This window comes from Amborella trichopoda, chromosome 2 (genome assembly GCF_054954075.1).
Source record: "Amborella trichopoda isolate Santa Cruz 75 chromosome 2, AtrichopodaSantaCruz75HAP2 v2.0, whole genome shotgun sequence".
Taxonomy (NCBI): Eukaryota; Viridiplantae; Streptophyta; class Magnoliopsida; order Amborellales; family Amborellaceae; genus Amborella; species Amborella trichopoda.
This window is the reverse complement of record NC_142337.1, coordinates 52,498,578-52,521,674: the sequence shown is the minus strand read 5'-3', so window position 1 is coordinate 52,521,674 and position 23,097 is coordinate 52,498,578. Positions and strand designations below refer to the sequence as shown.

Below are 23,097 nucleotides of genomic sequence, written 5' to 3'. Positions count from 1 at the left end.
TGCATCACTCTTTATGCTTTTTATTGCTTAGGCTGATGGCTTAACTTCGACTTTTCACAATGGGAAAATTACCTTAATAAGAGCTCTTTCAAATAATTTCAAGGGACTTTGGTTGTAGATGTAGGAGCACTCATAATTAATACTATAGCACTTGTTTATCTCATGCATGGATATAATGGTTTTTTTTTTCCTTTTTTGTTTTGCAGGAAATTATTGGTATTATAGTGTCCTTTTCCCTTTTTCAGAAGATTCTTTCCCATAATATCAAACTATGAAATTTTAAAGAGGTTTTTTGTGGATTTCTAAATTACAATGCATACCTTATTTAATATTATTAAAAAAGCCATTGTTAAGTAACTATTAAGCTTGTACTTGTATTTATGATTAAATTTTGCATGGTAGAGTCCATTAGAGTATTGCATGTTAGAATAAATTTATCTTTTTGCAGTGCTTGGTTGTTGAAGTTCCTTGTATATTCAACAATTAAATAGTAACAAACTCCTTTTGCCAGATGTGAACTATAGATGGTTGGGGAGGCGGCATCATTCCTCTTATTCAAAAGTCTATTGAAATTTTTGACAGGCTTTGAGTGGAGGAACGATGCCCGCCGATTTTGGACATTTTTATATCTTTATAGATTTTTTGTTTTTTGCTGGAATCAAACCGGTACTATAGTATATACTGTTTTTTTTTTTTTTGGCTCAAAAAACTATATACTTTTTTTTTTATGTGGTTAGCCTTTTAAATTGATGAAGAAGAGAAATACTATATACTGTTTATCCTTTTCTTTTAAAGTATACCTTTTCCTTTTTCAGAAGATTCAGACAGTATCAAACTTTCGACTTTTTAAAAATATTTCTATGGATTTCCAAATTACAATCTACACCCCATTTTAAAATTTAAAACAAGCAATTCTTAGATAAATCATAGGTTTGTACTTGCAATTAATGATTATATTTTGCATGGCAGAATCCATTAGTGTTGCATGTTATAGACTAAATTTTAAGCTTCACAGTGCGTGGTTGTTGAAGTCCTTGCCTATTCAGCAATTAATAAGTAACAAACTTGGGCGTGATTTAGGTGAAATTTCTAGAGTATATCCATATTGCACCTGAAGGAAGTCACAAAGTGTCATCCTTCTTGGAGACAGCAGCAAAAGGGCTTGTTGAAGGTGGAAAGTAAGTAGCATTCAAATTCCCATATTCTTCCAACCATGATTTCTCAATTTAACTTGACTAAATACCCCTTAAATCTTCTAACCATGATATCTGTTCTCGACCGTATCCTATACTCCCACGGGAGTATTACTGTGCATCTACTCCATCACTCAAAAGATCTATTTAGGAGGATTTCTTCCGTCTTAAATTTTGGGAACAAAATTAGCATGATTATATGACTTTTGAGTTTCAAACACTTAGATCTTGCCCTTCAAAAAATGGACGACCTATGTTAAATCTTGAGTTTTTTTTTTCCTGCTAGTATTTAGGGAGTTTTGTGATCTTTTTTTTTTTATTGAGATTAGTGTATATATTGTAGAAGCCACCTTCTCAAAACTAGGTGTGCAAAAATTACTTCTGTAGTCATTGCCCAAGGGAGTAAATGGATAATACGCTCCTGCAGGAGTATAAAATCTTTTAGGTTCTGGAGAGGTTAAGCGTGTTCTGGCGGGCCCGCCAAAAATGGTGCTCAACACATCTGAAAGACCAGGGTACCCAAACTTGTTTCACAACCCATATTCGAGTCAGTTGATTTTAAGCACCAAAAAACCTCCACATCCATTGATCTATTGAATTGAACGGTCCATATTTAATATTAAAACCACAGTAGGTTTTGAGGCATTTGTGCGGCTCCAAATATTTCATCAATCCATTAGGGAAAAAGTTAATATAAGGTTGCAGCCTGTAACTTCAACAAAAAAATCTATATAAGATTGCGGCCATAAAATGTAGAATTAAAGATCCACCTCAAAAATCCATCGGAAAAAGTTGTTTTAATAGGCAAGAACCTTCTAATTGATTATCTTGATATCGAGATGCATGAATATGACAAAAGAAGAAGATTTTGAGTCTCAAAAATAGTGCATCTTTCAACAGTTTATCTAGACGGTCTATTTTCTAGATTTTCATAATATCTATAGATCTACTTGATTTTAACCTTTTTTAGAGTTAAAATTTTATAATTAACTACGAAAGTAGATTTTGAGATAATCTTAAAAATATTTTACACTAAAATTGCATGTTATAATAAAATTTGGAGGTACGCACCTTATTTGGATTGTTTAAGGTTGCGACCTTGTAGAAACTGCACCCATCTATTAGAGGTGGGAGAGAATGTATAGAAAATATTTCTGGTTTCTATTCCTGAAATGTGGTTTTTCAGGTGGCCAGATCACTAATTTTAGCGACCCAACCGCAAGACATTATAATTTCCCATTTAATAATCAATGATTTTGTCAGCTAAGCATAATCTGGTTTTTTTTTTATCAGGAAGGAGATCTTCACACCACATTATTTCTTTGTGGCCCGGAAGCCCCACGAATAAGTACCCAAGATTGATTCCTCAATACTCTCATTTATTTGATCTTTACTTAATTATTGAAGAATGTTGGAGTTTGGAAATTGTATAAGACTGTAATGAGATTTTATAATTTGAAAAAAGTGATATGTTTCTTAGGTCTGAGAATGTTGAAGTTTGGAAATTGTATAAAACTGTAATGAGGTCCTTTTTGTGTTTATTCTTAATGGTGAATTTTTCGTTGCTTGAAATTCCTTTTTTTTTTTTTCCAAGCCTGATGCCTAGTTACTTGAAATTCTCTCTTTCATCTTGAGTTTCGCCCATGGTGAAAAGTGCATTGGACCCAGCACCAGGCACTCGAATCTTATGGGTCGTTTGGGACCTGCATAACACTACATCTTAGTAGATAATGTGAGGAGTATGGACCCGAATTTTGCATAGAGAGGCTAGAAAAAAGAGTTGAATGTTTGAGATATACTTATAGCAATGTTAACAACTCCTTCATCAGCGTGGTTATCAGTTTGATGAAGATAAGAGAACAATTGATCTTAGTTGGGAGGAATATGTTCAGGTAATTTTAAATATGGGTGTAAGTTTTACTTTAAAAAACTCACATATTAGGAAAACTATTGAATGTTCATAAGCTAATGGAGCTGAAGGGAAGTCGTTCGGCCTTGTTTTACTTCTTAAGCAGCTCATGGATCAAGTTATCGTTAAGGACATGGCACAGTGCAGCCTATGGAACAGTTTAATTTTATTATGATAAGCGTAAAATCATGAGCTATGCGAAGTGTAATTTTGGATTTCATGGGAATTTTGTATTAAACTTTTTCATTATCTACTGAGATGCAATGTTATGAATATGATGCAATTTGGGAACAACTTATTGTGGGTTGTATAGGTGTAGGGGAAGAGAGAGATAAACATAATTCAACCTATAAAAAGTTAAGAAAATATGATTATAACCGTCTAATGCTTTTGTAACGTTTTAACTTCTTCATTATCTAATGAGATGTAGTGTTTTCAATATGATGCAATCTTAGAATAACTTATCATGGGTCATGTACGTAGAGAGGGAGAGAATCATACTTTGACCTATAAAATATTGAATATATGATCCAAACCGTCTAATTTATTTGTTATATTATTGATAACTTATTCATTTTTTTTTTTATTTGTCATGTATTACAAGAGAATAGAATATGCAAAACCAAGTATTGAGACAATTCTAAGATTTGTATATCCAAGAACCCAAACGACCCATTAGCTCCTGATGCCTTTTCCGAGGGCTTCTAAATGTTGTGCACCTATGTTTATATCATATTTGTATTTGTATGCATGGTTGTATTCAAAGTGTGTTCTTCGAACTCCAAATAATAAGAAACTCATGATCGATCATGGCAAGACAACTCTAATTTTGGGAGCCTAGAAGTACTGGACTATTTAGTTTTGTGGAACTTAATCTGTCAACCAAGGCTAATTTAGAACCTATAAGCATTTTACATGGTAAACACCATTCTTTTTACCCTAAATTAACCTGGCAATGGACAAGCCACCACAGCAAATTTCTGGCTATCTTTAGGAACAATGCTCAAGTAAAAGCCATCATCATCCTAAAATTAGCGGAAAAGAGTGAGGAATTCATTCTTATGTCCCCCTAAATTATCATTTTAGAAAAATCCCCTCTTAATTTTTGTTTTGTGAAATTCATAAGGATCTCATTCCTTTTCCAAATTAAAAATGGTCCGAAAGTAACTATGATTTTACTCAAAGTTCCTTGATTTTGCCAATTTTTAAAATTTCCTAAAATAGCCCGGTTCGACCCTTTAGGAGTTAATAATCTCTTAACTCGATACCTGTAGGATCAAACTAAATTGGAAGAAATTTGATGCCCCCAAGGTCACCTTGAGCACCAGTTCGACCTTTACATGTTACCCTTCAAGGGTCGAACTACAACCCAGTTCAACTTGTGAGCACCGCACCGGTTCGCTAGCTTATGTAAGTGTGGCATGCACAATACAAACCATATGGCACCTATCATATCCAAATCAATGTGCAAAGGCGCCAAAGGACGCAAGGAGAGAGAGATAGAGAGCGTCAACCATGCTGAACCAGGAGAAAATCATCAATTTCTGTATTTTCATATAACTTGACGGAACGGCCATTAATTAGTCGTTTGGGAGCAAAAGTAAATATGTTTCTCGAGACCAGAAAATGCAAATAGCATTCAAAGCTTCATTAGATCCCTCATAAGAACCATATAGAGGCTGTGATCCTCTAAATGACAAAATGTCATCAATACATATTGAATGGCAATTGTTTTCATTCCGTTTCACGGCTTCATACTCTGAAGAATGCAATCCTCCATAAACCTGCAAACTCAGCTTCTTCTTCAGTGGAGCACCGATTTTGATATAATTGTTGAAAAATTCAATCACGTCCTTCTTTGTCAGTTCTCTAAGAGCAGCAACCTGTTTAAACAGGGGAAAAGTTTATATAGCGCTGAGGCTCTAAACAATCAAATTTGAGCCTCTCTCAAAACTTTTACTGGAAAATGTTGTTTTGATGCCCAAATACTTCAAATTGAACATCAAGATGCATGGATATGAGAATATAAATAAATTTTAAGTTTTGCAAATAGTGTATTTTGTAACGCATTTTTGGACCTTCAATTTTAAATATTTTCAAGTGTTCATAGATCGGTCAATTTACATTATTTTTTAAGCTTTAAACTTTATAAATAAATATAATATATATTTTAAGGCTATAACAAAGATTTCTAGTGTTGAAACTACATTTCTCAACACTATTTGAAGGTACGATCTAATTTGATTGTTTAGAGCCTAGGCTCTATAAAAACCACATCCTTAAAACCGATGATGCCAAAATTTTGATATTTGCTTTCTTCAATGGAAGTGACTCATCTAGAAAAACTTAGAATAGAAGGGAAAACGCCCGTTACCAAGAAAACCTCCATATTTTCATTCAAATGGTCTAGATACTTGGATTCTCACTTGTGTCAAAGAAATCAAAATTCTTTAAAGGGAAATGTTTATATAGAGCTGAGGCTCTAAACAATCAAATTAGAGCCTACCTTCAAAATTTCATTAGAAGAGGTTGTTTTGATGCCCAAATATCCTCAAATTGAACATCTCAACATCAAGACGCATGAACATGAGAAAAAAATGAATTTCAAGTTTTTTAAATAGTGTATTTTGTAACATATTTTTGGACCTTCAATTTTCAAGATTTTCAAGTTTTCATATATCTATCGATCTACACTATTTTTGGAGCTTTAAACTTTATAAATAAAGATAAAAAATATAGTTAAGGCTATCACAAAGATCTCCAGTATTGAAACCACATTTCTTAACACCACTTGAAGGTATGCTCAAATTTGATTGTTTAGAGCCTAGGCTCTATACAAACTGCACCCTTCTTTACATAGTTCGTTATAAATTAGCAAAATACATGAAGTGCAATCTATTTCAAATGACAACTTACCCCCAGATCTTTATATGGTATTCAAAATATATAAAAGGGGAGAACAATGTTAAATGCATATTCTGCATATTCAATGCATGTTTTAAGTGAAAAGATTTCATGCTCCTCTTGGAGCATACTGTCCACTTGTTCCTCGGGCAAAAACTCAAGTGAGGAATATTTTGTGGATCCCAAATTTTTGGAATGTAATCTCTAAACCAGTGACGACCTCAAGGGAAATAAAATAAAATTAATTCACACTCTCTGTGCACCTAAAAAAAAAAATTGGCATCCCAAGATTGGACAACTTTCCAATATTTGCTGGGAAATATCTATGTAGAAGAGCTCAAAATCTATTTTTTTTTTTCTTCAAAATAATAATCGAGTGATGCTTAGATGGATCCCAAAATTTTGGATCAAAAAATCTTCCTAGGTATCTATTTTCCTTGATGAGGTTGTTGTACAGTATGCTCCTAGGGGAGCATGCTATATGTTCCCTTTATTAAAATACACTTGCTTGTTTGCTAGTTTAAGCATAAGATTGGGATTAAATAGTAATTTAAGAAAAATTACAACTGGTCCAAGTGACCATCTTGAGGTTCCAAGTTTCTGGACCACCTGCAAGTTCATGCAAGTGTTCCAAGTTCTAATTGGGGCACCTTCCTAAAAGAAGCTGAAACTCATCATATTACATTTACAACTAGCATACCTCAGATTCTGTCCTATCAAATTTGAGAGTTCCATCCTCAATCTGTGTCCAGAAAAATGCTGATTCCTCTCTCAAGTTCTTGTGTTTCTCAAGCTTCATGTCGATCAGTGTGCCTTTGTTGCTCTGGGGATCAAGAATTACATAAGAACCTTGCAGAAACATCGAACTTTCAAAGTTTCAAACTTCATATAATAGGGTGTCAATTTCAAAATGCAAAATGAAAGCAGTGTGTACACAAACTAACATCTGAACATCTTAATGTCTTACAGGGGAAATCTAGTGTGCAGAATAAAACATCCTAGCAGCCATCAGAGAGGGAGCACCCATTGAACTTTGACTAGTACAATTAGAAGAGATATGTGTATGTATGTATGTATGTATGTATGCATATATGTATATATATATATATATATATATATATATATATATATATATAAGGAAAAGTTTATATAAGGTTGACACCTTAAAATGTAAGAATTAAGGTGCACCTCTAAAATCCTTCAGAAAATGTTGCTTTGATGTTGGAAAAACATTTAGTTGATTATTTCAACAGCAAGATGTATAGATATAGAGATAAAAAGAGATTTCAAGTCTTAAAAATAGTACATGTTGTAACACATTATCCGGACCGGCCATTTTCAAGATTTTTGTGCATTTATAGATCTGCTTGATTTGAATCATTTTTTGAGTTTGAAATTTATAATTAGATATAAAAATAAACTCTCACACCATCCTAAGAATCTTCAACACCAAAATTGCATCTCATGACAGTTTGGAGGTGCACCTTACTTGATTGTTAAGGTTGCAACCTCATGCAAACCACACCTTTGCACATATTTAAATTGTACATATTTTGGTCTCTCGTGCAAAATAGATGTTAATATTGTAAATTAGATTAAAACACTCAAAGCTAGTTATTGCCACATAACTAGCACCTTTTTTAAACCACGAACTTGACAGGTGTCACTACTCACCACATTGTCATTTCTGCAGATACTGCAAAAATCCATGCAATGTTACTAGACATATATAAAGACTAATCTGCAGAGCATTGTTTCTTTTTTTTATGAGAAATGCATTGTTTCGATGTCTGAAGGCAGAAATCTTTAAGGCATAGATATTAGCAAATCCAGCTATCATTCAAAGCTGAGTGTGACAATGCTGGCAAAACAGACTTGACAATCGATATCCCTTACTTATTAGGAAGGAGTTTCACTTATTGAATGGTATATCATCTTACTTCTTAGAATAAATTTTCCTTTCAAACAGATATCTCCACGTGAAACCACCTCTCTAATTGAAAATATATCTCCAAAATCAGCCATGGCCAGCTAAAACTAATTGAAGGGGGTATTAGGAACAAAGTGCATGGGCAACAGAATTTATATATGCATATTCATAAATTTTATACTACACGATCATCTATCAAACACTATAAGAACTTTGGGGTTCTCAGCTTCAAATGATATGTTGATAGCGATGGAGAAACAGAGGACACACCAGAACAGGACAGACCGTAACGGTAGATGTAGGTCCCTACCTGTATCTCAATCACCATCCACTTCATTGGACAATGATGACCCCAAATGGACAGCTCCCACAGGCCGATGGTTTGTTAAAGAGCTTCCCCTTATAATAATCTTTAATTAATATATCGTCATATCTAGAAGAATTACACAAATGTCTGTCGCTATAAACAGCTACAAACATCATGGAATGCAGTATAAATCTTTATTACTCCATCGAAAACAGATTTTGCTATCCAATGTCCATGTTTTGACATGCATCCATGATAAAACAGAAGAGAAGCTCCTTAGTAGCTTTTCTGATTGTAACAGAACTTCAATCCAGATGCAAAACTTGGAGCACTCAAGATTGGCCAACAGACTAATCAAGTCAAATTTATACAATAATGACCGAAAAATTTTGAGCTAAAGTAGGCCTTGAGTGGAGCTTATATGATTCATGCCCTGCAAATAATGAAATGAAAAGAGAAGGCCACATTAAGTACAAGAACTTACATGTAATTCATCATCTGACATTGTATGAAGCTTACTCTCAAACATATTGAGAAACGCCTGTACTCTCTCGTCAAGCTGGGCCGGGTCCTGTCATAAACATATTTGAGTCTTTTAATGGGACGATAGTCCGCAGATACTTTAGCAAAAAGAGAAAGTACCCCTCAATTACCTTCACTGTAGATTGAACAATAAACTGCACTCCTTGTATTCCCGAATCATTCCTGTATATTGATGCTATTCAGCTGGAAAGGGATTTGATTAAACCTACAAAGGAGTTGGGTAAATGAAACATGCTCAAACCTTTTTGTTAAAAATGTGATGTATCCAAGTTGCTCTACAGATCGAAGCTGATGAAAAGTAGGCTGCTTTGCAATGAGAACAAAAAGCTGGAGTTTCACGTTCAACCTAAAATCATCTTGACCAACCTTGAGGAATTCCAATAAGCAGCAGTTAGGTTTCACAAGATATTTCAATTTTTTCTTTCATCTTCTAAACAATAGTTGGGATGTCACCAAGCATATTATCGATTAAATTGTACATTTCACTCTCCCTCCATCACCATTCAATATTGTTTGGATGGCATAACCCTCATGGCCATGCTGTTATACTGACCATGGGGATCACAGGAAACTTTTCCTTATGAACCGTATAACCAGAAAAGAGACGCATAAAATGCAAAAGAAGTGTGCGTGATTACTAATAAATTGTTTCGTGCGTTCTAGGTTTCCAACATTAGCTTAACTGTATTGGTTTGTGCAGTCCTGAAATAGCTCATGCTATAGTTGTCATACCAGATCAATGCAGCAACACCATTCAATCCATAGGTTAGTTTTGCTATCAATATCCATCCAGAGAGACAAACACTTCTTGCTAAGCAGGTATCTATCATAGCTACATATTGCAGAAGACAGCTACTATATAAATAAGATTCACAGAGTGCCAAGTAAAGTCAAGCATAAAGGAACTCAGATGATATGGAGAATACTAATGTCATAGTATCTGCTAATGATAAGGCCATGACATTCTTGATATAAAATGGTAAACGAGTACCTGAATGTAGTAAAGCAGCGCCGAATTGTCATCCTGCTGGTTTGGGCCCTGAACAGGGTAGAAATAATTTACACCTGATTCCAGTTTGAGAATTCTGTTTGTCAAGTGCTGAGAAGGGTAAAGAGGCTTGCAGATAGGCTGGGTACCACCAAACATAACATCTTCAATATGCTGCACCAAAGAGTCAGCTTCATTTGATGAAATATTTCCTGCAATGGTTCACAAGGTTATACAAATGATAAGATGATGTGTAATACAAAAATGGTATGATTCCAGAGAAGATCAAGTTATGGTCAAACCTGTTGTGTAACACTCAAAGAATACCCTTGAAAGTATGCATGGAATAAATTTGGCAAGAGAATCTGCCTCAAGATGTGAAAGTGCCTCAAGAGCCTCATTCCAAGGCCAGGACTGATCCTCTAATATCAATGAGCAGTAATAATTTGCCTGTTGATAAGGTTGCTTAAATTTGAAATTTTGATACTCCTTTATTACGGTCTCCTGAAGAAGATAAATTTTAACAATGCATGAGGGACAATTCTTGTCAGTGAATTCCAAATGCAGATTCAGAATTACTATTTGATGTTACAGGTTGGCATCAATGGCCATTTTCAAGAACCATATAACTCATACAGGTACATTTCAGGCAACAGATATAGAATTTGGCTTTCAAAAAGCCACTTTATATTTGAGGACACAAGTCATGGATCAAGAAATACTTGAAGAGAGCAGGAAATTTACCAAGTAAATTTTATACTGGACTTATATACTTGTCTATAAGCATATTCTGATATGGCAGAGCTATGATTTCCTCTTAAGCCAGAAGCCAACAAACTCAAGATAACTGAAGTTAGACCTGAAGGATTTCACTCCACTTTGATAGCTCAGAACCCTTAGACAGCCGAAGCTAGGTATGAAAATCAGTAATTGTGGAAGAAACACCACAAATCAAAATAATAAATGGGAAGAAAAAAACACGAAGACCAAAACACATACCAGTGTTACCTGCACAGGTCAAGCTACAAATCCATTTGGCAAATGTGTTATTTTCCTGAACAGGGAATTTTTAAGTTCTGTAGTGTAGGATCATAGTCTAAGTTCAAAAATAAGTTCTCCACACCCAATCTCTAAATGGTCTATCCAGAACACATAATCCCCACATTTCTTTACAAGATCACTCATTAGAAAACTAGCTTCAGATCTCCTGCTCCACCAGGTTTGGTGAATCTTGAGTCCCCGACTAATTCCAAGTGTGGTACCATATTCTTTTAGGGTAACAGATTCAAGACTTGGAAAATTAATTTTGACATTTCCAAACCATGCAGCCCAATATATCGAGATAACCGAAAAGCCTATTGATGTATTCTCGTTCCATGCAGTCACAAAGAAGATGGTGGGCAAGGTGCATAGAAGAAATGGCAGTATCATCATTACTGTTGTCTTGTGTCCTGGCAGGGAAAGGGCAGCAGGCAGCAGCCCATGAAACAAAACCATGTTCCAGCCCATGCAGCACAGGCACTTGGCAGTACCTTCCCTTCACAAACCCATCCTAGATGGGACTCCACAAGTGCCCTCCACTCTTAAAACTCTAAGGAGAACATCTCCCCAGTGATCACAAATTACCTTCCAACCCCAACCAAAAGACACTAGACAAACTAATGGTAAGCAAGAGGGAAAGCAGCAGGACTGGTGAACATATCCTTTTCCATCTCGGCTGGAATTGTTAGACTATTCCAACTTAAGAATAGCCTAGGACGATTATGCAAGTATGAAAAAATAACAACCTCATTAATAAGTTCATATCGGACAAAAAATAAGCAGAATGTAATGATGTCAATAAGATTCAACTAATGGAAGGCCAAACCGCCATAGTCACAGAAACTTGCATATGCTTTCCTGATGAGGAATTTTAAATGGTTTAAGCAACTCACCGTTATTACAGAAAATCTGTCCCGTTTCACCTTGAAATCAACAACCTTTGTTATAATTGTATCTAACAAGATCCTCATTTTATGATTATAACCAATATACACAATCTGCAGAAATAAAAGTAATGCATTGATATAAAAATGGGTAGTAGAGCTGAATGTTTATATTGAAATGGATATCAAACAACAAATTTGGATTATGTCTATGTTGAAATGGTTATCAACCAACAAGTTTGGGTAGTCATTAGGATGCAAAGACAATGATGAACACAAGTTTAGGTAGTCCTAAGGGTGCAATTGCGAAAAATAAAATGTAAACTGTTAGGTGCTAAGACAACATACCAATACTTCTATATAAAGAAGAGATCAAGATTTAAAAGCATGGAACAAACAAACTTTTTCTACACTTAAATTAATCCCATCATGCTAATGCATGGTGATAAAAAATTTCATTGCATGGATGGTGTAAAACCCTCCAAAACACTTGGAAAGATATTCACTACATAAAATCAAGGTTCATTGGATTATGATTCATCATGGTCACACACACACACACACACACACACACACAGACACACACATACATACACACACACACACACACACACATATATATATAGCGGAGGGATTTCATGTCACCATGGCATTATCATATAATGAAACCACACTTCTAGAAAACCATGTTTGTGGCATTTGTGTGACCCCAAAAATTACACACACCCTCTATTCATCCTACAATGCGAAGTGAGTGAATTGTCAAAACATTGTAGAAACTCTTTTTACCCATTACCAATAAAAGCAATGTTCCTTTTCCTATTGTCCATTTTGATGTATGGTGTCAAAGATGAAGTTCATAATATCTTCAAGGTCTTTCGTAAGAACATTCGTACTCAGTTTAAAGCCAAAACCAAGGTGCTTCCATCTTTTCAAGGCAGAGAGTACCGTAATAGAGAGTTGCTGTCTTCTTTAGAAGAACATGGGATAGAATCATAGATTATCAAAATCCCTATTTATACACACCACAAAAAAATGGTATGGCTGAAAGGAATAATAGAGATCATTTGGAGGTTTGGCATGCTGTTGTCTTGAGCATGAATGTTCCCAAGAAATTTTGGTATGACGTTATGCTCAATGCATCCTATCTTATTGTGATAATAAGGCAGCTACCAATATAACTACAATCCAGTCTAGCACGATAGAACCAAGAGACGTAGATCGACATTTTATTCAAGAAAGAGTTGCTACCAGAGAAATACGCCTTCTATATGTTAAAACAAAAGATCAGCCTGCCAATACTCTTACCAAGGTATTGGGAAACCTCAAATGCAAAAGATCTTAAGCAAGTTGGCCATCATTGAGCTTGAGGGGGAGTGTTGTAAATGTCAAAATCTTTTGTTTTTAAGTCAGTAAATACTTATACATCCTTTCCCCATACCTAAGGGGCAGTTATCAAATTTTTATAAATTATCATCTTAAATAATAATAAGAGGGGTGTGTGGGGTGGGGAACCCCAACATGTCTGCCTCCTCATTCATTTCTCCTCAACTCTCTCCTCCTTACTGTCTCTCTCTTCTAACTGTAAATCTCTTCCTCTCTCTCTCTCTCTCTAGGGTCTCTACTTTCTTCTTTTTTTTCCTTATTCCAATTCTTTTCTTTATTTTTTTTAACTTATACTTCAAAATGAATATTATATCTATGCTGGATATGTTAAAAACATACACGAAATAACCAAAAAGTAATGTCTTAATTGTGTACAAAGCCACATAACCATGCATCACAGCACTAGTGCACTAAGTTGAATGAGGGCTTGCAGAGTTCTTACAAACTTAAAAATATAATGAACTTAGAGTTAGAGGATTAATCAGAACATAATCATTAACTTCCAAATACAGTCGTTAAGAACCAAAAAAGTGAGAAGGAGCATTAGTTACTCACCAGTGCTGAATTTGTGATAAGGATGGTCTTTAGCACTTACATGCTTTTGTAGCTGAAACAACATACTAGGCAAATATATCATCACCAGCAAAAACAACAAATCATAAATCCTTCATAAGGTAAACTAAGCACAAAAGAGTAAACGAACAAAATAGCGACCCATAATAGTTTCAACCAAAGATAGAATAATATAAGGATCCTCAAAAGGCAAATCAAATATTTTCTAATGGACATGATTCAATAGACCTGGCCTACACTTTTGTTAGGCATTCCTACAATCTTAGCAATAAGTCATTTACAACTTCATCCAGTCACCAGCATCCACTTCTAAATCCATGTGTTTTTGCTTGACCCGACAGCCAAGACAAACGTTCTAAAACTCGACAGAGGCAACTCGGACTTGGCCAAGTAACTTGGCCTCAGCCTATGGGCGAGGTGAGTTAGGTGTACACAATATTTTCAAACGTTAAGTATAATATTGCTGCAAATTCACAACATATATGATAGAACGGTTTAGTGGTTAGCTCTAACAATTGAACTTTACCCCAATCAAGGTTCGATTACCGCCCGTCACCCTTTTTAAATACATCATTTCATTGAAACGTCATCTTTTTTTTAACACATCATTTCGTTGGTTAGAAAAAAAAAGTTGCCCGAGAATCAAGCTCTAAACCTCTTATAAAGAGGTCCTTTACAATAAAAAGCGCTAACCAGCACACCATTCCTTATGTTGTTGATAAAAGAGGCACTTATAATATATATAACCATTATTTTTCTTCTTTTTCTTTTAAAAAAAATGAGCTGGACTCGAGGGAGTTACTTGGACTCGCCCGAGTTACTCGCCTCAGACAAGTCCCAAGTACCTTGGCCGAGTCAATTTTTTTAACATTGGCCAAGACTATGGTGATTGATACTCCAAGATTGCATATCTAGAACAAGAGTCTTCCAAACAAGCACAAAAAGCTTATTTTGCTTCCACAAACATTTCCCAACTTGTGATTGCATCGAAAGCCAAAATGATAATTTCAATAATATCAAACATTTCATTTAACCAATAACTTGGAACAAATTCAAAATTCCTGCCTACTCCTCCAGAATTACTATTCAATAATTATGAGGCCAATTCAATGTTCAAGAGCTCTGCATTAAAACTAAAAATTAGATTTTTAAGGGCATTTTCCTTTTCACTAAGGTTAATCTGCACTTTCTAAAGGTTAGTATTCACTGTCTAATGAAACACAAAAAAACACCATCCAAAACAACTATACATCAAATAATACACAGAATGTTCATATAGAAAGTAAATGAAGAAATAGTGACCTGATACATTCGCCAAGAATCTGATAACAGATTGTTTTTATTCTCAGAATAAAGAAAAGCCAAACTCAGAAAAATACATGCAACTCAGAGATACGTCAACAGCATCTGAATTTCTGAATAAGTAATGTAATTATCAAATCAAAAGTTGCAATATGTACCAGAGTCAACAGCTTTAATCTCCCTCATCATTGCATCAGGAGACATCAAGGGATTGATAAAGAACTGAGCAAATCTGAAATCACTCATCCTAATACAAAAATAAACAAAAATATGACAATAATATAAGAAAACAAAATAAAAGGAAAAAACTGAAGCAACATCAATTGATGCAAAAAGCACCTAGAGAAATTACAGAATAGTCAAACAATAACATACCTATCCAACGCCTCCTCAAAATAATCACAATTAACATCAAATTGAAAATTTGTGTGCTTAGAAGCAGTGAAAGCATTTGCGTGGCCCCCATGCTGAACACCTCTCAAGTCAAAAAGCAATAGATCCAAATTATTAACACTAAAGAATATGAGAAAAAAAATATAACAAGGACAAAGAGAACAGACTTTAGTTCACTACAAAAGGAATGTATATATCAATGCAACTATTATCTCGTAATGAGGTAAAGAAATAAAACAAACCATAGGATCACGCTGATTATTTAAAACCAGACTGTGATTAATAAAACATCAAATTGTGCTATCCATGGCATTTCTACCAACAAAACAGCTTGAATAAAAAAAAAAAAATGCTAGCATTATAGAGATCATTGTCCAAATTTTTGTCAAGAACAAAGGCTACAAGCAGTGTACCGTGTGTTGGGTTTTGTGGCTTTTAAAGGCCTAGAGAGCTTATATATAGTGGAATATGCACTTCAATGGAGTGTGTATTGTGATTGACCATGGGTTGGGCCGTTTATAACCCTAGGTATGTGGCACTACCGAAAAAAGTTTGCAATGGGCCATCCCTTGTTAAGGTCGAATAGATACCCAAGGATCATGTTTGTAGGCCAGGAGAACTATGTGATCTCCTATGTGAGGTTGTAGGCCTGTGAGAGCAAGGGTCAAAATCAACAAACTTCTGTACCGCATGTACACATGACAACTGCATAGGAAGCACACCTTTAGAGGGACACGTGTATATGTACAATGAGAGAACCTCCTTTTGCACTGTAGTGACAAGTGCTAGAGTTACTCTTAAAGATGGGAACTGTAATCCACATTCCAGGAACATAGTACCACTGTTTTATTATCCAACTTTGACAAGCCAATCATGAGCCCCTGCAAAAAGACTGTGGGTCATGGGACTTTATTGCGTTGGATAAGAGAACAGTTGTGGATCATGTTTTCTAGGATGAGTGGAATGCCCTTAGTGTCGCTTATTTTGACCCATTGGTACAAGTCCACTCCTAGTATATTTTATTTTCGTATATTTTAGAGTTCTAAAAATATTTCTGCTATATATTTTCATAAAAAGGTATTTCTGAAAATTTCATAACTTTAAATAACACATGTAGGACCAACAATCCAACCCCACATATGGGACCACGTGCACCCTAGGGATCACACCCTATTTTTGTAAAGCATAATAGTGGCACACCATTATTTATGGAACAAGAGGGGCACACCCTCTTTTAATATTTTATATTGTTTAAAATACTTTAAAAAGATGGCATTCCACCTTCTTAGGAAGAAAGGGGTTGGGGGCATGTCACTATTTTAGCAAAATAGTGGCACGCCATTTTAAGGGAAGTAGGGGCACCCAATTTTTGATAAATTAAAAGTGAAAAATGCGACGCTACTTTTTGTGGCATATTACCCCAAGCCACTTTTGAGAAGAAGTAGTCACGCCCCAAAATTTTGTTTTAGTTTAAATTAATTTTAAACTAACATGAGATATCTAATGAGATGTGGTTTCCTGTGGGAAATCTAGATTAGATTTATCTAGAAAATATTTGAGTTTGATTTCAAATTTAAAAAGGATAAAGTTTAAATTTGATTGGTTTTATTTTAAATAAGAGTGGATTGGGTCAAAGTGTAAGGGGATAAGGTTCCTAATTCATCCACCCAAAATCATGATGGCTGATTTTTGGAATGGATGGCTCTTATACCAATGAAAGGTGTGGCTATGTGGAACTCAAGGTATTAAATTTTTTTGAATTCAATGTCTTGAGTTCCACATAGCCACACCTTTCACTATGAATCACCTGAGTCGATTTAGACTCGGGCAAGTTTCGAGTAAGGCTGAATTTCTCCCAGTCGGGTAAACAACTCAGGAATATAAAAAAGAAATTCTAAAAAAAAATTTAAAATGTGGGATTGTTTTATAATCTTTTTGTATATGATTGAGATGTATTTGGCAAAGATTGGTGAGTGTTTTTTTTTCCATAATCAATATTTTTATTTTTTTCTTCTCGTTTAGAATTTTTAAAATGTCCGAAACCATAAATCTATTTTTTTTTTAATCCATCTTTCCATACATTTTTAAGCTTGTTTTCAGCTTTTAAAGTTGTTTTAGGATTCAATTTACTTTTTCTACAAGTTTTTTTAGTTTTTCAAAAAAAAAATTATTTTTTTAAGGGCCAAAAGGCCTAGTACTGGACTCGACCGAGTCCTTTGAGGACTCAGCAGAGCAACTCACCTAGGCCAAGGGGCAAGTCCCCTGGTCAAGGCAACTCCCGACACACTGGCTACAAGTTATCATTACTTATAGGAAACCTTTCTTTCACAAAACTAGTACAACTCATGTATGAGTTTAAAAAGCTAATACAGAAGCCAAGGGAGAGTGAGGTTGAAAAATAAGTCCACTAGGCACATGGGACATAAGGGAGATGCTTCACTAACTTTCTCAGAAAACAGCCACATTATACAATTGAATTTGTTGATGCCATGCTGAAGTATAGGATGCCAAGTTGCTTTTCAGATAATGCACAAGAGCGCGCCAAAATAATGAGAGAGAGAAAGGGAAAGAGATAGAGTGGGGTGAAGAGAGACAGGTAGAGAGAGAGAGAGAGATCCGGTTTCTAAAGCATGCAAGATAAATTTCACCAAAGAAACCATGATTCATTTAAAAAAATGGAACAATCACCATAGAATAATTCAAGAGGGAAAACTCGACACTCTTATGAAGGAATATCAACGGATACCTCTGTTATGTATTTCATATAGCTGTCCTCCAATGGATATTTCTTACTTGCATAAAACAACATATGCTCTGAAAGGAAAAAAAACAAAAATCGTATAGATCAACATCATGTTTCAAAGGCCCTATTTAGAAAAGCAGCACATATTAAAAATGGTTTGTATACTATGACCCAAATATATTTCAACAGTATGTCTATTGGGTTATCACCATCACATCAATGTGTTGAATGATGATTGTGGGACAGTTGACCATTCTCTTGTATTGAGGATGAGGTTAATGGCCCACTTCCCCATCGTCACCATCCCCCATCAATGTGACACTGATGACTCTGTACAGTCGTACAGTCAATATGGATCTTATAAAGCAACCAATTTAATCATATAAAGTCCAAGAAAAACAATCACCGCGGCCCACTTCCCCATCATCACCATCCAACCCATCAATGTGACACTGATGACTCTGTAGAGTCGTACAGTCAATATAGATCTTATAAAGTAACCAATTTAATCATAATAAAGTCCAAGAAAAACAATCATCCAGAATTACATTAGTTATGACAGCTCAGTCCATATTTGAGACAACAATACAGTGAAAATAGAAATTCCGTTATACCACATGCACATAGTAATGTGCCAGTTCATAAGATAATTGCTAATAAATGCAATATGTTTAGATGTTATAGATACCACAAGTCCATCATATACCCCCATGCTCTGCACAGTTGAGATGAGTTCAAAGCTTTCTTGCAGCAAAGATAAATCTTCACCCAAATGAGCAATTTACCATTAAACTAAATGAGGAATAACATAAAAAGACCTAACATATAAGAAATATTCAAGTCATTATTTCTCTAAATCAGTGACACCCTCATGAACAATAATTATATTGATACTACAATAATGTTATGTCTTAGTTGATGTCAAAACCATCATCATTAAGGATTTTATGTGTCTTTACCATCCTTTTCCATGCAAAATCCAGATCCCCAAATGCATAGAATCACAGCCATGATCATTAAATATAGGTTCATTAATTTGGTTTCAGGATATCCAAAATTATTTTGCTCAATTCATTACCATAGAAACCTTGAACAACCAAGAAGGAAATCAGGAATTTCACAGGGCAACACCTATACAGCCATCCAATCAGGGAGACTGCTATCATGTCCAAGAAGCAATAACAAAGAAACATTCCCTTCGAAGCAAACTACTCAATGCTACAAAGTTTGAATCGAATCTCAATGAAAGGTAGCTAGCGATGGAAAAATAACATCCTAAAGGGGAAATCACAGCAAAATCTTTAAACATGTGAAAGTGCTCTAAACTACAATAATTATTGAGCTCGTACTGTCACTTACCAAGAAAGTGAGCCAAGCCTTCAAGACCCTCAGGATCACTAAATGATCCTACATTAACATCCATTGCAGCAGCACACTACATCACCAAACAAGCAATCAGCTATACCCAAAGGAGATAGGACGCATCAGTGGAATGTAGACCGCTTAATATTTCTGTAAAGTGTAAACTTAAAGCAAGAGATTAAAACAAAATTACAAGTTACTGCTCAAAATTATTCATCAGACTGATAAGATAAATAAGTTTAACGGTACAGTTTAACAACCAAAAATATGGATCATATGACATAGCATCAAATAATATTTCCTAAAGACTTCAACCGTCAACAGAGAAAGGAATTCTTTATGCAAGAGAAGAACACGGATAAAAAAGCCAAAACACTTTGATAATATTAAATTCCCTTCAGAAAAATTTCTTCTTCTGATTTCAGTTGTGTCAATCACATGTACAATTGTCAAAAAAATTACCTTTAAACGAAACTTGAGATATTAATAAGGGCAGGAGATGAACGAACACTTGACCTCTATGTATAGAATCATAACTTCATCAAATATCAAAGTATTGTAACCAAGATACAACCAAATGCACAAAATCCCAAACTTTGTGCAGTATCAATTTTCACATTAGTAAAGGAAAAATCACACTTCAAATAATATAGACAAAAACCTATGTATAAATAAATCACACAAGATGTTTGCTAAATTCTAAAACAAGGCATCATAATAGATCTCAAACAGTTGTACAAGAACTTCTACACTTCAGCACAACTGAGGAAAATGGAAGACAGAGCACTTATCAAACAATTCAAGATGAAAAAAAAGACAGATACAGAGCGGAAATGGATATAGGGAAGAGATTACACAAAATTCATAAAATTGGATTTAATGGTGGGAAATTGACCTTGTCAGTGTCTGGATCACTGGTAAGGAGCATTCTAAACAGTTGGAGAGAACAATCCTCCTATATTCTCTCTTATCAATGCGAGGCTTCAAAATCTCTATTCTTTCATTTCCTCTCAAATCTCCTCCATTAATTGAGTGCTCCATTATTTTTCTCAAATTTGGTTGCAGAATGCAGAGAGAAAAGCTTGTTAAGACTTTAGAGAGAGAAACCAGGCTCCTATGCGTCCTCATATATGCCCTCACAAACACACAGGGAAGTTTGAATTCGTCTTCACCGCATCGACTAGGCAATTCTTTATGCCAAAATATTCCATCCTCCCGAGGGAGTATGCTGTCCATTGATCCCTTCAGGGAAAATCTAATTTAGAAGTATGTTTAGAACTTTAAATTTTGGGATATAATATCTTCAACACCGATATTATATACTCAATAAAAAATTAATTTGTATTCTTTATGGCTTGAATAGTGCCTCAAGATTGAATAAAACCATCAAATTTTAGAAGGACGAGATTTAACTATTTAAAAAATCAAATTTTAAAATTTTATTTTAATGTAATTATCTAGTGATTTTTTTAGTAAGGTTGTGATTTGTATAGGACCTGGGCTCTAAACAATCAAATTAAAGCCTACCTTCAAATAATATCGAGAAATGTGGTTTCAGTGCTGAAAATCTTTCTGATAACCTTAAAACATATTTTCATCTTTATTTATACAGTTTAAAATTTGAAAAATAATGTAGATCGACAGATCTATGAAAACTTGAAAATCTTAAAAATTGATGGTCCAAAAATGCGTTACAAAATATACTATTTCCAAAACTTGAAATATATTTTTTTTCATGTCCATACATCTTGATGTCGAGATGATCAATTTGAAGATATTTGAGTATCAAAACAACCTTTTCCAATGAAATTTATGTGGTAGGCTCCAATTTTATTCTTTAGAGCCTCGGCTCTAAATAAACTTTTCCCTTTAAGTAATTCTCGAAATTTTGGAGTATAAGGATCTTTCCAAGTTAGTCTTCTTCCTAAGGGACTAATCTCACAGTATACTCCTACAGGAGCACGGCATGGCATGGTATATGCGCTCATTACTTGTTGGTCCACTGGGGAATTACAGTATATACCATCCGACACGGATATAGTTTCAGTAAAGGCAGAGACTTCTTTTTTTTTTTTTTTACGGTAAGTAAAGGCAGAGACTTTATGAAAGCAAATGAAAGCCTCACCACGAATCCTCGTACAAAAAAGCATTTTGGGCATCGAAAAATTCCATGGTGGCTTTGAAACAATTTTCATTTGAAGCTTACAAAATATATAAATCTTGATATGTGAACACTCTTTTTTTAGAGTGAAATGTAAGGTCTATATAATAATATAGAGTGTTTTTAGGGCCTTAAATCTTTTTTTTCCTTTTTATAACTATAATGGTCGAGATTATCGATTTTAAGGTTTTCAATCCTAGAGCTGAAATCCAATAATTTTTTATTTGAGACTTTACTTATTTTGATAGGCCTGCAACTCTATTTAAATATTTTCCTCCTTTAAATAAAAAAAATAGTTTGTTTAGTCATTGACCTAACCCATTTAGAAATAGAGAGGAGAATACTCTCTCTCTCTCCATAGGGAAGGGAGGACAAATGTCTCCATCTTTCTAAAGATTTCATTAAAACTCTGCCCATGGCACACAATGTGATTCCATGTAAAGCTATGGAATATTCATCCTCTTTTTAACAATTTAATTGGAAAAAATTTTCAAAAAAAATATTTAACTATTGGAATTTAAAAATAGAAAGAAGTTTATATAAGCATGAGGCTCTAAACAATTAAATTAAGGTGCACCTCAAAATTTTATTAGAAGAGGTTGTGTCGATGTCCAAAAATCCTCAAATCAATCATCTCGACTTTAAGATATATGGACATGAAAAAAAATAGATTTTAAGTGTTCGAAATAGTGCATCTTGTAATGTATTTTTTGGACCGTCTATTTTCAAGATTTTCAAGTGTTCATAGATATGCTTGATTTTTACCATTTTTTAAGTTTTAAATTTTACCGTTAGAGATAAAAACAAATTTTCGAGGCATCACAAAGAGTTCTGATACTTAAACAATACTTTTAAAAAGGTGCACCTTGTTTTAGGGCCTCAGTCTTATACAAACCACACCCTTCAAAAATAACAACTTATATTTTATATTCATGTTCAAGTGAGCATGCATTATATTTTAATATTTATTCTCCACACATTTACATCACACACTTGTGAAAAATATAAAATATTTGAGAAAATAAAATAACAAAAACATCTATACTAGAGATATTTTGGTCACATTTTATTTTAAATATTATTATTTATATGTTATACAAATGCATTCTAGTGAAATTATGGACACCCTCATTTTGAACTTACTCCCATGCATAAAAAAAATAAGGAAAAGCATACAAAGAGACTATTTATGTTTGATACAAGGATGTTACAATCACTTCTACCCGTCAATTTGATTAGGCTCAAAGTTCAAAAAAAAGTTCTCAAACATCGTGATGCATACCAAGCCATCCAATTTGACATCTAATGGCTAGGAGTAATTGTGACCTCTTTGTAACAAAAATAAATGGTCTCATTGTAAACAATCCTAAAAAATAAAAATAAAATAAATATGTGATTTAAAAAGTGAGACTCCAACATAAATACTAAGGCATATTTTTATTTTAATTCTAGTAATAAAATAATATTTTTCTATAAAT

At 34.3% G+C, this 23,097-nt stretch overlaps 1 protein-coding gene across 1 annotated transcript; it reads right to left on the bottom strand.

Moving 5' to 3' along the window:
- Positions 1–4,633: 4,633 nt before the first annotated feature.
- On the bottom strand, positions 4,634–19,531 carry LOC110006985 (insulin-degrading enzyme-like 1, peroxisomal). Its single transcript, XM_088859862.1, has 13 exons — positions 19,456–19,531; positions 18,100–18,167; positions 15,336–15,427; positions 15,119–15,207; positions 15,055–15,073; positions 11,709–11,859; positions 10,077–10,278; positions 9,778–9,986; positions 9,028–9,152; positions 8,897–8,948; positions 8,728–8,814; positions 6,707–6,829; positions 4,634–4,985 (listed from the first exon to the last, which is right to left on the bottom strand). The coding sequence occupies exons 1-13, from the start codon at positions 19,517–19,519 to the stop codon at positions 4,683–4,685; spliced, it is 1,584 nt and encodes a 527-aa protein (XP_088715988.1). The 5' UTR covers positions 19,520–19,531; the 3' UTR covers positions 4,634–4,682.
- Positions 19,532–23,097: the final 3,566 nt, after the last annotated feature.